Below are 18627 nucleotides of genomic sequence, written 5' to 3'. Positions count from 1 at the left end.
CATGGGGCCACGTCTATGGGCAGGGGGAAACAATTACCATCTCAAAGAAGCATTTCAAGGATATGTTCTCTGTCCTAACTGAACTGAAATCAAAGCAAAAGGAAAGCAAGGAACTTACAATGACAGACGGGGAGGGGGCGGTCCCAAGTGCCATCGCCCTGACAGGTAAGGACATGGGTGCCCAGTAAATAATACCCATGGTTGCACTGATAAGAGACGGTTGTTCCATAACTGTATCTGTGAGGCCCACTCGGTTGCACTTGCCGGATGCTGTTTTCCAGGTGCCCGGGATCGGTACAATTTACAACTGCAAGCAAGTCATAGAAGATAAAAAGAACATGAACAAAAAATCAGAAAGTGTTACAAAGAGGGAAAAGGAACTGTAAGAAACTGCAAGACTCAGATCCCAATGAAAGCAATTCCCACTGAAACCGTTTAAGGCTCAAAGAAAAATTCATTTATTGAGAGAGTAGTATACAATTGCTGAGACTAAAGCCTGAGAGCACCAAAACCCAGTTTCACCCCCTTTCTATTTCACATCCCCCCTTCTGTCCCTTATCCCTCCTTGCACATGCCCCCAGGTTCCTTCTGGTCTCATGCTGGTACGACCTTGGGTCTTCCCGGGAAACAGATAACAGTCCATCTGCGCCTAACGGTTCACCTTCCATCTCTCCCCCCCCCCCACACCCTTTCTCATGTAATGGCAGAAACGCAGCAAGCAGGCTAGCAAGACAGGTTAATTGATTGCGAGGCTACTGACAGAAACCCACTTTTTTCATTTCCTTTTTGAACCTGACGTAGGAGGATATCAAATCCGGGGTATCTACGAACGTGGGCATTTGTGTTAAAAAAGGTAGTGGCTGCCAACACACAACTGAAGTACCACGTCTTTTTTATGTGTTATCACACATGTAACACCCATCAAAAGGGGGTGGGGATCTGTGTGGTTGGAGCTGCCATCTTGATTTTTGAAACCCCTCCCACAGATGCCACTGGATGAAATCCTTGTGTCAAGCTTCTCCAACATTTGGATCTCCCCTCCCTCCACCCCCATTCTCTAGGTAGAGGTAGAGGTAGAGGTAGAGGTAGAGGTAGAGATGCCTAATTTTTGCTCAGATGAATCACTCAAGTGCTGGCAAGATAGGTTTTAGTTCAGGAATGAAGCAAAGGCAGGACACTCTTTGCAATCCAGAAGAATTTAGGAATCGAAATCCCACTGAGATCTTTAAGCACAAATCCAGTTGTGTCTCATCCAGTTGGGTGTTCTGGCCTAGGACCTTCTTTATTTATGATGATTACCCACTGTAACTACAATTGTATTTATTTATAGTTGTCATGAATATACTCTGAAACTGGCCCTTCTAATTTATTTAATGCCAAGGTTTAAATATTTATTGTAATATGGTGCTCAGAATGCACTGGGCCTTCTTTGCAAAAGATAGGCTCCATCTGAGTGGGAGGTTCTCCTCTTCCTCTGCACTTCTATTTTTTCCACTTCTTTCCCCCCTGTTCTCCTTTGTTCATAGGGAGGGTGCTATAAGGGAGAAGGCCCTGCTCCTTCTGATGTACTGGAGATGGATTAATAGGAACTGTATGGAAGAGGTCTGGTGGTTGGTTGACTAGAGCTCATTGATGAAGTAAAACTAAACAATGCTCTTGGCTCTTTATGACTTCCACTGCGTACATTTAAATAATGGCTTAAACATTATAATTATGTATTTTGGATAGACTTTATTCAGTTAGTTTCAGTTTTTATGGTTTTATGGTTTTTGCAGTTTTATTGTGGTTCTGAGCCACCCAGAGTTGCGATTTAAGGTGGGCAGTCATACAAATCTTTTAAATAAAAGAAATAATGTTATCATCTGATTTGAGTTTTAATCATCAGCAAGCTGTTAAGCTAGGGGCTTCCTCTTTGTCTGTGTTTTCCACATTACACGCAAGCTGAACTATCCTGAGCTACAGACCCCTCTTTCTTTCAAGAATCTGCTGGCCCATGTTGAAAAGAAGCACGGTCATGTTATGCCGATGGTGGTTCCATCAGAAGAGATGCTGCTCCAGGCTGTAAAACAGGGTTTAGATTGCAGAGGTAAAGGGAGGAGGAAGGAGGGGACAGAGACACATGACTTACTGCGACAGATGGGCAAGGCATTACTCCACTGGCCGTTAGCCAAGCATTGGGACTTGGGTGTCCCTTCAAGGCGATATCCAGTGTTGCATGTAAACTTGGCAACATCATTGAGGTTGAACTGAGTGCCTTGGGTCAGACCATTTGCTGGATTGCCTGGGTGACCACAGGTGATGGCTGCAGAGAGAATGCCAAGATATTACTTCCCTGCCTTGTTCCCTGGCTGAAGGATATATGCAGCAGAATATAATGAAGAGCTATGGCTGAGAATCCTCCCAGGCCTGTCCATCTTCTGGCAGCATCTGATTTCTCTTCCAGCCACACGATGGAAGTCACCCTTACTAGGGTGACCCTTAACTAAGCTTAGGAGCCGGTTTTTCAAGGGTTGGGGAAGGAAGATACTGGCAATGCCTCTTTGAAGGAAGAACTTTATTTTAGCAACAGGGCTTTTTCAGAGGCTCCTGGCCTTCACCAGCCCCTCTCTGTTTCTGCCAGGCATTGTTATTCTGATACCTTCCAAGGAAAATGATGCTTTCCACCATGTGGGTAACAAACCAACAGACAAATAATCCGAACAACTCCTTCCAACTACTGGCTGCCAAGAAGAGCTTGACCATTGCTGCTTTACAGACATAGAAACAACAGCAACAATAATAAGAACAACAACATCTGCCTATCCCAGGTCCTTGGGAAGGATTCGACAGGTGGATAAAAAATGGCAAATCCAGTCTAAACATCTGGCCGGCTGTGCAACCAACCATAGTAATAGAAACCTGGCCGTGTACCATCACTACAAGCACCATGGGAAGCCCGACCTCCTCCTGAAGCGATGAATAATTTATGCAAATTGCCTTAGTTTGGTGAAGGCTAATGATATCATCCTCAAACATTTAACTTAATGTTTTAATGCCATTGTACACCGAGGTGTTACAGTAGGTGGTAGCATTTAGCTTGGCTGATCTCAGAAAACACCGTTGGGCTTCGGTATATGGATGGACACCACCAGAAAGGAAATAGGAAATTAAAATATGGCAGAAAAAATGGGTAAATCACTTCTATACAGTTCCCAAGAAAACTATATGGAAGTCTTCATATAGTCCCCATGAGCTGAGCTTAACCTGAAGGAAGATTTCTCTTTCCAACACTTAATAGGAATACCCTTTATAGAAAAATTCCTCTACATTTCCCCCATGTATCTCCAACTTAGCCAAGCTTATCGGCTCTTCTTAGGCATAATGTTAAAATCCTCAGAGCTATGCACTCACTGAAACAGAATGCTGTCTCCTAAAAAAGTGTATCGGGGGATAAAGTAAACGGCGTGCCACAACATTTCCCTTAAAAACGTGAAAAAATACACTGTAACTTAAAAGGTTCTAGGCTGCAAGAAAATGTGCCAGATCAAACTGTCCGCTTTCTAATTCTTTATTTCTTACAGATCCACATACAAAACATGCCAGAAAGAGGGATTTTTCCAGAATCCAATATGAATATTCTGCCTTGATGTACAGTGCATGGATGTTATATCCCACCACTGTGCTGAGAACATTGGACATCTTTTTCCAAGCCATTCCCATCTCTCAAACATCCATTTTTTCCCCAAGGGTGTTTATGATGCCCCTTTTCAGATGTTAGGTCTTCTGTTCCCTCCCTGAGACAACGTATTTCAAAGTTACTGTACTATCAACTTGTCTTGTGGGACGCTGTTATGGGTAGGCGCACACCAAGCACATAAAATGGAACATCAAGCAGGATACTTTTCTATAGGCATTGGGAAACTAACTAGAAAGGGCTGAAAGAAACCAGAAGGGATTAAGTTCATATTGGATTATAAAATAGGTTTTCAAATTTGAACAGAGTTAATAGCCTGCCAAGGAGAGAAAGGGGAGGCCCTGGAAATATTTATTTCATATCAGAGAGTGAGCAAGAAAGTGAAATGACGGTTCAAACCAGCACACATTCACAGACAGAAACTTTTTAAAAAGAATGAGCTTATACAGCAGCAACCTTACATTGCTATTGACCAGCCCAACCACAAAGCCTTTCTTGCTCCTTATAAACACAACAGATACTACATCTTTACCTACTGGCTAAAATTACACCATAACCCCAGTGGACTGACCCATCTAATACTGGCAGATAACTTTGAGACGACCTGGAAAACAGCTATCCAAAAGAAACTGAGTCTCTATGGTTTTTCCAACGATGCCATTCTGACTTTAGAGTTTGATCAAGCCAGGTCACTATTAAGGCAAAGGATCTTAGATATAGAAGGCCAAGCAGAAACTGCTGTTTTTACCCATAATATAATTGCAAACAACCAAATTCTAGTGAACAAACCAGTTTCATACTTGTACCACATTACAGTTCCAAAATTCAGGAGAGCCTTATCCTTAGCCTGATTTAACGCTCTCCCTACAGCCGTTCTAGAAGGAAGATACAGGAAAATGATATTCGATACTGCCCCTGTGGCACGGGTGCCATTGAAACCACAGTCCATGTTCTTTTGTATTGTCAGTTTTATAGGGACATCCGCTTTCAGCTGATTACCCCTCTTTTATTTAAATTCCCCGGGCACTCCGATCATTTTTATTTGCACTATTTGCTAAATAATCAAGACAAATCTATTTCCTTAAAAGTTGCAAAATTTTGCTACATAATGTGTAAGCTTCGCCCGCAAATGGTTGCTAACAGTTATTGATGAAAGGGGTAATACTGTTGTCTGTTTTATTGTATGTATTTTATTGGTCAACGACTGAAATAAATATGATGATGATACTACACTGTACTGATCGTCACATGTTTTGGAAAGCGATTGTCTCTGTGGGGCATCACATAAGGAAAGGACTCCAGTGACGATCTTGCTGCTCTAAAGATTCAAGGTAGCAATTTGGAATAGCTTAGCCAGCTAATCTAAACCACTACTACCCCAATTGCTCAAAGAAGAGAGGGGAAATAAAAGCTGCTTCTTAATTACTAAAATGTTTCATGTTCTCCTTTATCCAATCCCAGATTTGCACTCCACAGCATTTCCAGGGATATCCTCTCCCTGGTGCAAAACCTTGTGGCTGTTGCATGTCTCAAGGGCAGAGCCAAAGGGTATCTCCATTCCTTGCAGCCTCTAGCAAAATGTATGAGGCATCCAGTGAGAAGGGAAGGTGGAACTGCACAGAAGATCAGTCACATAATGTTAATTACAGGTTTTAAGCAACTTGCTTTTCTTCTGTGTGGTCTCAGTGCTGTCACATACATGGAAGATTAGCAAACTGATCTTCCCACGGGTAGGGGCTCTGTCAAAACTGTAGGATTTGTTTTGGCACCTTATATCCATCTTAAAATGCTTTTTAAATATATGTGATTAGTTTTAGAGTCCCAGCGGAAAAACTGTAGTGGAAGTGTTGGGTATTCTTTACCAAATAAATTACTACTTTGGAATGCCGTTTGGGCGAATGCAAAGCAAGAGAAATAACAAGAGAAAGACTTGGATCGCATCAGATCAAATATGTGCTCGGCTGAGCATCCTGTTTCATGTGAATGCAACCAAATACTCTGGGGCAGATGGTGATTTCTTTGAAACTGGGGACAGCATAAATCCATGATGGCTTGTAATCCTTGATAGATCTGTCCTTTGTACAAGTTGAATCTCTTGCAGATCCACCGAAGGGCATGGTTATCATCATATCTTATGGTAACGGATTTTGATAAGTTAACTATGTCATCAGTACCAGCTCTCTCCACATCTTCTTGAAAGAATTTCCTAAGCTGGTGCTTCTCAACCTCATCAACTTTAAGATGTGTGAACGTCAACTTCCAGAATTCCCCGGCCAGCATTCTGGGAGTTGAAGTCCATACATCTCAAAGCCGCCGAGGTTGCGAAAAGCTTCTCTAAACTGTCTATGTCTAAGTCTGGAGAAGGAAAATCAAAAAGCATGAAAGCTGCGAGTGCATCCAATAATGAGTTCATTTAGCAAGGTATCAATCAGATATCAATTCATAGTTTGAATAGATCGGTGACACTCTCCCTGCCTCTCAATCTGTCATAGAGGAAAAGACTTCACAGAAATAAAGACTCTGGACTGGGCTCATAATCAGACCAACAATGGGACTGCTGATAAAACTGGATGAACTGAAATCACGGGACATCTGTGTTTAGTTTAATTTTCCTAGGATGCATCTTGGAATATTTTTGATCCCCTAAAGTATGCAATCCTATGAAGTTCTCCTTCCCCAGCATTTTTTACTGGGTCTGCAGAAGGAGGTGGGATGTTGTAGAAATACAAAGAACAGACCAATTAACCCAATCAACTAACCAAAGAGGGTTAGGTTTTGCTCTAAACTGTCCTGCATAGGGCTAAACCAATTTCACCCCTTTACTCATGTTGTGGGAACACCTCAATTCAGTCAATTGGCCCATTTTGCAATTTTAGTCCTCCAAGAAAAAGAGCTGGAGAGAAAGAGTGGCTGAAAAATCAAAACTCTCCATTAATGAACTCACTGCCAAGGACTGGCAGCACTGAACATACCTCCCAAACACTGGCTAGTGTGGCCAAGCTGTGCCTATTACTACATGGCTGGTCAGTGGAGAAGGAACTGATGTAACCTTGCCAGGCCTATGTGGAAAGAAGTGGGTGGAGCTCCAGTAACTCCAAGACTGGTGACTTTTAACCAGAACTATTCCTACTGGGTTTCATGGATAAGGAATTAGAAATAAAATATGGGAAATTAATATTGTATATGATAACTGTAACAAGATTATTGTATGCAACGAGCCGGGAAAGTAATGAAATGCCTGCAGTGGAAGACTGGATTGTAAAAATTAACTGAACTTGCAGAAATGGTGAAGCTGACTTGTTTGGTCAGAGAAAAAAAAAATGATAAAAGACTTTTCTGAAAGACGGATTTTTGCTGAAAGAAGAAAAAAATCAAATTGATGATTTCAGGATTTGGGGATTAAAAATGAGATGAAGAGGTTGGGGAAAAGTTTAAGATGATAATTACTCAATAGAAAGAAGGGCAGAAGGCATAATTGTATCCTTTTTCTTTTTCTTCTTTCTCTATTTCTCACTTTCTATCTTTGTCTTTGTTCTGTTTTTCTACATTGAAAAATTCTAATGAAAATATATATGCAAAACTGGTGGCTTTTGACCCTGTTAATGAGATTTTGTGTGCCGGATCACGGATATGTTGCTCTGTTGGGTCAGTAGCTTGGTTTGGGAACAAAACCAGATGGCCAGGATCACCACAAAGCTTAATTCCTCCTTCCTTTGTAAGAGTTTTTTTTTTTTTTCAAAGATGGTATATAATAACAAAAGGGGATGAAATATGTAATCCCAGATAATTTTTCTTTTTAAAGTTAGGAATGAGGATAAACGTTCTAAAGCTCTGCAATTTTTTTAAAGGACTGCAAAGATGGAGAACAGAGAAGTGGAGAGAGCTTTCACCTGCCAAGGGGTGGGGTGGGGTGGGGTGGGGTGGGGTGGGATGGAGCAAACACAAGGTTTGTCTAAGTTCTAGCAATTTCCAAAATGCTGTTTTACATAGGTGCAGATATTATAAGGAACTCCCTTGGGGAAGCAAGAAGTATCTGCCAGAGATTTTAGTTGGAGTAGAATGGGGCAATGTGTTAAAACAGATATCATCATGGTACAGATGGAATTCATTAACCCAAGAAACACTGGGTATATATTTATGAATGAGGTATCCAAAAACAGACCATATTTATGGAATTTACATTTATAAAAACATAGATTAGGGAAATCCATATTTTTAAAGCTATATATTGCAGGGGTCATCAACAAACATTTTTAAAAAAATTGTGGTTGCAATGGGGCCATCAAAGCTCTGCCTGATAAAAAATTCCCCTCTCACCCCTATGGGTGGTATGTGTCTTCCTCAATCTCGGATCCTCTACCAGAGGCCTGGGAGTTTGAGGGTTCTGCGCAGTATCTGAGCTGTTCCTAGCCCTGCCCTCTTCTGGACAGAGAGCTCTGATGCTGTTCCTGGGATCTGTTGGAGCCCCTCTCCCAGCTTAGGAGTCACAGCCCCCAGTGCTCCTACCACCACTGGGACCCCTTTGTCCTTGACTTCCCACATCCTCTCTAGTTCCTCCTTCAGGCCCTGGTCCTTCTCCAGCTTCTCATACTCCTTCTTCCTGAAGTTGCTGTCACTTGGCACTGCTTCATCTATCACTACTGTTGTCTTCTGGTTCTTGTCTACTACCACAATGTCTGGTTGATTGACTAGTACCTGCCTGTCTGTCTGGATCTGGAAGTCCCATAGGATCCTAGCCCTGTTATTCTCTGTTGATTTTTATCAAATATATATCTTAAGCTCAAAATTGAAATGTTTCTTCAATGTATATGACCACCAACTTGCCAGGCAACTCACACAACAACAAGAACAACGACAATTTATTAAACTTGTATGCTGCCTGACTCCCAGTGACTCTGGGTGGCTCACAACAAGCAAAGAAAGAAATTACAATAAAACCGATAAAACAGAAAAGATAAAGATAAAAGATGGCAACCAGGACAGACCAGAGGGAATGAAGCCAGAGGTCTCAAAACATCTTGTGAGACCTCGTGCGGGACCATTGAAACTTGCAAGATTTTGGGCAACTGTGGAGACATCAGGGGAAGCAGGGCTGGAGAATGCGGCAACGGCACCCTCACCCTTCTTTCCTTCCTGAGCTCTGTGCCAAGATTGTGAGTCAGGCTCACCCCATGCCCACATACAGCTCTGTAATTAAAATGGCAACATACTTACGCACACAAACAGGAGTCTTTCCGGACCAGCGGTGATCTTGTTGGCAGATGCGGACAGACATGCCAATCAGCCGGAAACCAGGGTTGCACTGGTACACCACACTGCCACGGTAGTTGTAGTTCTCACCATTTATCTGGCCATTGACAATGGAGCCTGGTTCGCCACAGTGACCCGCTGGAGGGACAAGAAAACAGGCGGAGGGGGAAAAAAGGTAGAACTACTGATAGTCCAATACAGGACAAAGCCTTCCAGTGAACCTATCACCCTTAGGAAAAGTACTCCAAATTCCACCAGGACATTTAAAGCCTTTGGGAATAGGTTGAGAAAAGAGGAAATAGGCATTTGTGGATCTGAAAGCAATGACTTGATTTGGGGAGCTGGTTGCAGAAATGGGGGATATGAGGCCTTTCTAAGTTCTTGGATCACAGCAGTGCTCTCTATGGCTGATGGAAGTTGCAATTCAACTACATCTGGAAGGCAGTATGTTGCCCACCGCAGGCCTAGAACAGCCTTCCCTAACTGGAATATGTATTCTCCAAATGTGTTGGGACTATAATCATGTGCTGGACGTGTGAAAAAAAAAGAAAAAAAGGATGAGGGGGCTTTTTATCATGCATGGTGGACTTGTGAAAAAGCAAAAAAGAAAAAAAAAATGGGTACAAATTCATACAATAATGTAAAAGATATTACGGACCAATATCATGATGAAACCAGAATGTTTCTTACTGGGTTTTATGGACAAGGAATTAGTAAAGAAATATGGTAAATGAATATTGCATCTAATAACTGCAGCAAGATTATTGTATGCAAAAAGTTGGAAAAGCAATGACATGTCTACAGTGGAAGACTGGATCGTAAAATTAATTGAACTTGCAGAAATGGTGAAGGTGACCAGTTTGGTCAGAGAAAAAACGATAAAGAATTTTTTAAAAGACTGGAACCCTTAGATGGACTTTTTGCTGAAAGAAGAAAAGCATGAATTGGTGATTTGGGGATTTGGGGATTAAAAAGGAGATGAAGAGGTTGGGGAAAAGTTTCAGATGACAATTACTCGATAGAAAGAGGGCTGGAAGGCACAATTGCATGTTTTTTCCTTCTCTTTTTTCAATTTCTTTCTTGTTTCTTTCTTATTTTCTATCTTTGTTTTTCTTTGTTTTGTATGTTTTATTACAATGAAAATTTCCAGTACACACACACACGCACGCACCCACATCCGTACCCCAAATGTGGCTAGAAATTCTGGGAGGCATATTCCCAGCACATCTGGCACCAGTTTACAGAAGGTTTGCCTAGATGCTAAACAGCACAGTCTGAACAGCGAGGTACAGAAAAGAAAAACGATTTAACTACTATAGAGCTCTGGTTTGCTTGTATCTTGTGAAAACCTAGGAGATTTTTGAATTATCATATTTGCAAGAGGACCGTTTATTTTTAGAAAAGACATTTAAGCCAGGGATAGGCAACCTTTTAAAATCCAAAGGGGGGGGGGAACAAAATGGAAATTCATATTCTCACTGAGCTAACCAATTACTGTATCGATATACATTTTGTGCTCTACTTGCACATGTAACTCAGTAGGGTATGCCCTCAGGGATGGGAGATTTTACTATTTAAAGAGGAGAAAAATGAACGTTTCTGGTACTCTTGTCAGATGATTCATTTCTACTTTCTGGGGAAAAAAAGAAAAAGAAAGAAATTCAGCCAAGAAAAAAGTCCAGTGAACTCAGAGGCATCTTCAGGGGAGTGAAAAATGTCGAGATGGGGGTCTTGTGGTCAAAGTCCTGCTCCTTTTTTTATGAATGTCACATGCATGACACACACAAAAAGGGGTGCAGCTTTGATTGCATTGTGTGGCCATCATCTTGAATTTTTTTTATCCCCCCAGACATCTCTGAAAGAGCTTGTCCCCCCATAGTTTATATTGGCATCATCTCTGAATCTCTTGGTGTGACAAAAGAGATTCCTCTTTCTTTAAATGCGTGGTGGGTTGACATTGCCAAGACTCATTGCTATAGTGGGTGAAAAATCTTACAAATATCTAAAAAGCTAATAATAAATTGAAAAAAAAGATATAGTAAATTAGATCAGGATTCCAAAGATGGCCTCAGGCAAATCCAACAATGCGAGAGAAATTCAAGAATCTTTGTATGTATTGAACGGTTATAAAACAAGAAAGCAGGAAGAAAGACATCATGAATTTATTACGGTTTTCATTAATTCTGTTTATTAAGACTATTCAAGAAGCTTTCCCAGCTGAAACTGATAATGAAGGAGTTATAAAATACAATACGGTTTAATTTAACCGAAAGCAAAATAAAAGATACTGTACTTTTGGTAGAAAGAGGCCTACACAATACAGTATTTCATTCTGCAGCAAGAAGAAAAAAGAAATGATGATGCCATGACATACAAATTAAAAGCAGCTGATTAAAACTGTCCCTTATAAATTAATCAACCGAAATTGTAGTGGATTAATCCACGGCTTTCATTTGACCTTGCAGCCCTAGTTCCAGCACTCTATAAATAGGGATGACAGAAACATACCCTGAATGGCTTTCTGGTCTGCTATTTGGGGCTATGGATGACCCCCACCTTATCAAGTCAACAGTAGACAAATACTCACCCAGGCATGTCACTTCTAGTCCACTCCAAAGACCATTTGCCATACACTCTCGCACACGAGAGCCCACCAAGGTGTAGCCACTATTGCAGGAGAAGATGGCAGTAGCTCCATAAATGGTTAAGGTCCCAATCCTGTTTCCATTGGATGGCACGGGCAAATCTCCACAGGAGATTACTAAAATTGAGATACGCACACACAAACACAAACTTTTTGACTTAGAATATCTAGCAAAGGACACAGGGAGAGAGAGCGAATTCTGACAAAGGAGAGTTCACTGTCTCTTCAGACTTGGACATGCACGTAACAGTAAGTTGTAGTTTTGTTCAATCACCCTTTGTTCAATTTACCTCAAGCGGCTAGTTTTGTAGAACATATTATGGGAGGCTTCACAGTACTCACCAAATCATAGCAAGCATTTTAGTGCATTGTGAAGAAATGGCCAACATTTGTTGAGCGTGCACCTCCTAAACCCATGTTTGTGGCTTCCCAAATATCCCACCCCAAAACCAGATGGCTTTACAGAACTTTGGCAACAAAATTGAGACTTGAGGCAGTATAATATTTTTAAAGAAAAAATTAGCCGTAAAATTGGTGTGCTAGGTTCTATTAAGTGATACACACATCTCCAAGAACTTACTCTGGTAGCTTTTCCAACCCTATAATGGTTTGGGAACTGAAATAGTTCCTGGTAAAATACTTGTATATATATTTATTTCATTTTATTTTATTTGTATGTTACCCGTTCCCAAAGCCTGTGGGAGGCTAACAATCTCATGATAATGTAAAAAAGAATAGCCACAAAGAAAAATACCTCCCCCCCCATATGCATAAAAACAACACGTTCACAATATGCATTAACTCCTCCCCTCCACCCCAAAATACATAGGTTATATGCTTGCAAATCTTATCTTTGATCATAAGATACCCTCCTCCTGTGCCAAATGGAACAGGTAGGTCTTGATCGCTTCCTGAAAGCCAGGAGGGATGGAGATGACCAGAACTCCAAGGGAGTTCTGAAGTGGGAACAGCTATTGAGAAAAACCTGCTTTCGGGGCCTTGTCAGGTGACAGTGTCATAAAAATGGAACCTGAAGGGAGTTGACCCTATTTGACTTGATCAGATGAGCAGATGAATACAGGAGAAGGTGAATCATAAGATAACCCAGTTTGGAGCCATGTAAGACCTTAAAGGTGAAAAACAGCATCTTGAGTCACACTCAGAAGCCAATGGCAATTATTGCAGCTCCCAAAGCAGTGGGGTCACCCAAGTATATTGGGACACACCTGTCACTGCCCAGGCCATCACATCCTATACCAGCTGTAGCTCCTGAGTGCTCTTCAAGGGCAGCCCCATGCAGAGGACCCTACAGTTATCCAAACAGGAGGTGACTAGGGTATGAATGACTGTGAGTAGAGTCCCCCTCATCCAGGAATGTCTGCAATCGGTGCACAAGATGTTATTGTGTGAAGGCTTTCCTAACCACAGCTGCCATCTGCTCATCTAGCAAGAGCTGTAAGTCTAGGAGGACCCCAGATTGTGGACAGCTTCTGAATGGGGGAGTAGAACTCCTTTCAGAGTCAAAGACAGGATTTCCCTGGAATCATTAGGCCTATGGGCCCAAAGCCACTCTCTCTTGAAACTCCTTGGGATTCAAGGAGTCTGTTCCTCCCCTTCCAGGCATGGGAGCCTCCAGGCACAAGGTGAGCACTTCTACCAGATCACCTGTTTGGCCCAGGGATGAGATGTATAATTGGGTATGAACAACATGACTGATGGTAGCAAATGCCATGTTGATGAATGACTTCTAGCAATTTGGAAAAGAAGTGGCAAAGGAAGAGAGCCCTAAGGCATTCCACAAAGTGAAAGCCTCTGGGCAGAGCCTCCCTCATCCCATCCCTGCACAGAAACTGTTCCTTCAGGAAGGAGAACCACTGCAAAACAGTGTTCTGCACTCAGAAATGGTGCAGGAGGATACCATAGCTGATGGCATCAAATGATGCTGAGAGATCATGGAGGACCAGAAGGGCTGCACTCCCTTGATCTCAGTCTCTCCACAGATCATCCCCAAGCATGAACCATGCAGTTTCCATGCTGTATCCTGGCCTGAACTGTGACTGCTAAAGTTCCAAATGATCTGCTTCCTCTAGGACTTTCTGGAGTTGTAGGACTGCCACTTTCTCTATAATCTTTCTTAAGAAGGGAAGGTTGGAGACAGGTCTAACTTCATCCAGAACATCAGACTGAATGAAGCCTTCTTAATCAGGAAGTGTCCCATAGCTTCTTTCGGAGGTGAGGAAAATACCCTTTCAAAGAAGAGCTGTTCAAATCTAGCCTTCTGTCACCTCCTAGGAGGCCTTAACCCACTATGAGGGGCAGTGTGATGGAATGGAGTTATGAAGGCCATGCTCAGGGAGATAAGCGTGTCCTTAGCCCCCAGCAGGAGCATGGGAAGTTTAAGAAGATGAGACTGGCATCACCTTAAGGAATGCACGGTGTTGTGGCTTGCTGGCTTGGGAACTTAGGTTCAGTCTGGAGAGATTTCTGTCTTGAGGTGAAAGCTAATAAACGCAACAGAACTGTATTTTCATTGTCTCTTGGAGTTCTTTGGGCTGAACCTGACAGGCAGGGATCCAACTGGGAAGCAGCAGAGTTAGCACCATACAGTGCATTACCTGCTTCCTCGAGGCTCAGAAACTCAAATTGATGCCAGATCACTTCATTAGACAAAGCCACAGTCACCTTTAGCATTTTATTCCATATGTTCCATTTATACTATCATTATATAATTATACTAAACATTGATACAGATACTGTTATCCTCCCAGGCGCACACCCTGTAAGATTCCTCTTGATTTCTCATTCCTGAAATGCTCACTTACTTCTACAGATTGGCATGGGTTCTCCTATGCTCCATTTCCCACTGGCCTGGCAGCTGATGACACGGTACCCAACGTAATAATAGCCTGGGTCGCAGATCAACATAAGTTGTGCATTGTACTGATACTGGGTCTCATGGATCAGCCTCCATCTCCCATGTTCCACAGCAATGCTGCTGATGTCAGGACAGCTGACCGCTGGATATGCCAACAGATGAAAACAGAAACAACCCATGCCTTTATAACATTAAAAACAGCCAAACTAAAGGCCCACTCAACTGGCCGCTCTAGCTGAGAATGGCCAGCTAAGCGAAAGCTACAAATAAGATGAGAAAGTTGCATTTGTCATTGTCATTATACAGTCTGAACTGTATTTGTTCTAAACCAGTGGTCACCTGAAAATGGCCCTGAATTTGTCACAAAGCTGAATGCAGTTAGGATACAAACCCTCGATGCAACATTGAATGATTTCCAAACAATGTGGAAGATGAAACCCTGATAACTAAATGGGCTGTCAGTATCTATGGTGAGGACAAACAGAAGGGAAGGGAAGTCTATTAAAGGTGTTTAACAATGTCAGCTAGAAATGGAACCTCTACCTCCTGAGATAACACATACTTGCACATCAGATAATAGAGATAATCAATATAGGAAGAGTTACATCCGCATGGGGAGTTCTGTCTCAGTGCATCTACAGAACGGCCAGAGCTGGGTAGAAAAGTGCCTTTCAAATTGCTCCACCAAAACTATGGGCAGAGTATCTGGGAGGCTGATTTCTTTGAATTTCTCAGTTTCTCGAGGCAGAATTTCCTTCACTAGGAGGGTAACAGCCCAACTGAAAAAGTCCAGCAGGAGGAGTTCCCTCATGAGATCTTTGTTTGGATTTGAACAAAAGAGGAATATTCATCCTTGGCCCTGCAGAAAAGAAGACTTGGGTTGCTATGCCTCATTTCTCATTTCCCAGGAAGCACTGGACTAACCTCTGTGGTTGATGGAACAGTCAGTTAGGTGGATTTTTAAATCCAACACAATAGGCTCCTGGTTGCTTTTTAAATGATTCTGGATGCTTATTAAGATGAATGCGTCATTCTTAAAAAGAAACAAAGAACATGAAAGATTGAAGATAGTCCACATTACACTCACCTACACATGGAAGAGGATTATTGCTATTGCTCCACTGTCCATTAGCCAGGCACTCCACACTGGAGTTCTCTTGGGCCTGGAGGTGAAAGCCCTCCTTGCACTGGTAAACTGCTTTGCTGCTCACGGTGTACTCCTTGCCAAAAACAACCCCATTCTTCGGTGCTCTGGGGATTCCACAGGAGATTGCTTGGAAGGAAAAGTCAAGACACGTGATTGCTTGCATTCACACAAAGTCTTTGCTTCTCTAGTTAGTGGTGTTCCTAAATCAACCTGTTTTCATGGTCTTCAACCTTCCCTATCCAATGCATACAGAGCAGCATTCACAGTAAACCATAATGATGCCCAAAGGACATGCACTTTAGGACATTACACAAATGCTGCAATAATATATTTGCATCTTGCTGACTGATGCAGGTACAAAAGTCAGGGTGGTATATGCATAATGACGTCATCACGCATGTGTTGTGATACATCCTTGTCACCACACGTCATGATGGATCCTTTGCCTTCCCCAACCTCCAAAGGCCCCCCATATACTTCCCCAACCTCCTCATGTCTGTACAAGCATATTATTTGAATTTCTCTTTGCAAAACACACAAACACACTTCAGTGTGACTTCTTCCAAATGAGCCAGCCACAAAGGTATATGAATAAATACATAATCCCCAAAGAGGAACAATATGTGGACCAGGAAGCCAGCTAAATTGGGACGCGGTGGCGCAGCGGCTTAATGACGCTAGCCATTAGTTGCTGGCCAGAAATGGCTGACCCTTCGGCGGTTCGAGTCCAGCCTTCGCGCTAAACAGGGTGAGCTCCTGTTTCCTCCCCAGTTCCTGTCAACCCAACAGGTCGAAAACTCACGTGAGTAGATAAATGGGGACTCTCACTCTGGTGGGAGGAAAAATGCTGGCGGTGCCTTGCAAAAAGGAGTTGGGAGCAGTTGCCGGTAAGTGCGAAAAACCGCGCGGGCCCGAAAAGGGCGCGAAGCAACGGAAACCCCGCCTCCTGCGCTCGCCAGCTGGGCTCTGCTCTAGGAAGGAGGCTCTGGCAAACCACTTCTGAAACAATTGCCTTGAAAACTGCAAGGACTCGTCCAAGCAGTCACTGCAGGGTCAGTAATGACTGAGCGCAGACAAAAAAAAAAAAAATTGGTTGGGGTCATAGTCCCTTTTAAAGTGGGAAGATTTGCCTGGTCTTGGGGCTGTCTATGGAAGTAAGAAAGGTGACAGTAGCTAGAATTATTCTGAGCTTGCAATGGTACACCCAAGAACAGACCTTGCCTCAGTCACCCATGGCCATCTGAGATCCTGATGAGCTGAAACCTGTCTTTGAAGGCAACTCAGAAACCACAGTTCATGTAACTGGTTGCAAGTTGATGGGGAAAGTCAGTTGAAGTTAGTTTGTTGGACCACCTTTAACAGACTAGTATTGATCTTTATGGTTTGAGCCCAGATTATATGAAGGACCACTACCCTGTCTTCACTTTGAGATTGGCTTCCAAATCCTCTGGGATAGATTCAAGGGATGGGGCCATTTCAGCTGAGGCCCCAGATCTGTATACCCTCACTGAACTAGGTTAAACCCTGTCAATTTAGTCCTTTAAACAAACTTAAATAACTATTTATTTTGAACTGCTCGCACTGTGTTTTTTTAATTTGGTTTTTATGCTTTTAAATGTTGGGTTGGAATTGGCAGTACTTTTATTGTTTTCACTGGTATGTCTTAAGAGCATATGCAACTGTTGTTCGTGGTGTTTTAAGTCTCTTGGTGTCATTGTCTTCTTTTTATTTAGGTGACCCATTTGTTCTGGAGGTTGGAAATTGTCTTATGAGGACCTGCATAACCCTAAAAGGGGCATGTTGTAAAGTAACATCTATTTTCCTCCTAAAACATAACCATTTATGAATCTACTCCCTTAGTATAGACGACTCATCACTGCGAAGTTAGAATGTTTATAGACTTTCTATAACATCATAGCAGTTTAGCCAATGACCTGCTGAATGTTCATTTCAATTAAATGAGTTCAAATTTGTGGACATATCTGAGTATCTTTTCCCAGGATACATTTGCCTGCAAGCTGGGCTGGCAGACCTAGGACCAGCAGAACTGGGATTCAGGATCTGCGCTTAAAGGCAAACCAAGGTAAGAAGATGAGCCAAACCCACAACATAAAGGTCCAGATGGCACTTAGGTTAAAAAAGGCCCTTTCTGAGAAAAAGATAAGAGTGAATAGGAGGAAACAAGAAGGGGGGAAAGTGATTTTGAAAGAACAGCTGTAGTAGATGGTGAAAGAAACACCATAGTGATAGCACAATATGAACATCTAATTTGTCACAGCAGGGTCTTCTTAATCAAAGACACACACCTCCATCACCTTCTGCAATAGAGCCAAAGCTACCTTTCTTATTGGACACAATTGGATGGGCAGCGATATAAATTGGATGGATAGATAGATAGATAGATAGATAGATAGATAGATAGATAGATAGCTCCGTTACTTTTAACATCCCTTCATCTTTTTTTTTTAAGTTGGTTTTTACTTCCTTTAATGTATTTATTCATTTTTTTTTAACCTTGTGGCATGCCACCCAGAGCTGCTTGCTGGTGAGATGCATGGCTATATAAATTGTATATATATATATATATATATATATATATATATATATATATACACACATATATATATACATACATACATACATATAAATAAATAAATAAATAAATAAATAAATAAGCAAGCAAGCAACCAACTCAGAAAGAAATGCGATAGGGAGGGAGGAAAGGCAGGAAAGAAGGAAAGAGGGAAAAAACTGTACAAACAGACCCAGCTGGCCAGTGTGGATGTCATCAGTTGCATCCTGCTTTGTGAAGATAATTGCGTGCATGTCACCCGAACCACTAAGGAGCTCAGCAAAACCTCTGACAAGGCCAAGCGTCTAGACGGCTAAGTGTGATGAATACCAATTTCATGTAGCAGCGACAGCAACAGGCAGCTGAAAATCCATGCTTTTGACTGGCTCCAGCTCTGTAATCTCTACAACCTTCAAGTGTTACCTTATCAAAACAATATGGAGGGCGGTACGTGAAGCTCACGTGC

At 42.2% G+C, this 18627-nt stretch overlaps 1 protein-coding gene across 1 annotated transcript in view; it reads right to left on the bottom strand.

Moving 5' to 3' along the window:
- The window catches only part of CSMD2 (CUB and Sushi multiple domains 2), a 611879-nt gene that overhangs the window by 37882 nt on the left and 555370 nt on the right, over positions 1 to 18627 (bottom strand). The window contains exons 50-55 of the mRNA XM_088153370.1: positions 15530 to 15715; positions 14390 to 14584; positions 11511 to 11684; positions 8888 to 9061; positions 2129 to 2302; positions 119 to 307 (exon numbers count right to left, since the gene is read on the bottom strand). Coding sequence (XP_088009496.1) covers positions 119 to 307; positions 2129 to 2302; positions 8888 to 9061; positions 11511 to 11684; positions 14390 to 14584; positions 15530 to 15715 — 1092 coding nt within the window. The remainder of the gene's footprint in view (positions 1 to 118; positions 308 to 2128; positions 2303 to 8887; positions 9062 to 11510; positions 11685 to 14389; positions 14585 to 15529; positions 15716 to 18627) is intronic.

This window comes from Python bivittatus, unplaced genomic scaffold, assembly GCF_059951505.1.
Source record: "Python bivittatus isolate LINGU-HERP-01145 unplaced genomic scaffold, Pbiv_v1 ctg000040_np1212, whole genome shotgun sequence".
Taxonomy (NCBI): domain Eukaryota; kingdom Metazoa; phylum Chordata; class Lepidosauria; order Squamata; family Pythonidae; genus Python; species Python bivittatus.
The sequence above is the reverse complement of the archived record's forward strand: the minus strand, read 5'-3'. Positions and strand labels throughout refer to the sequence as shown.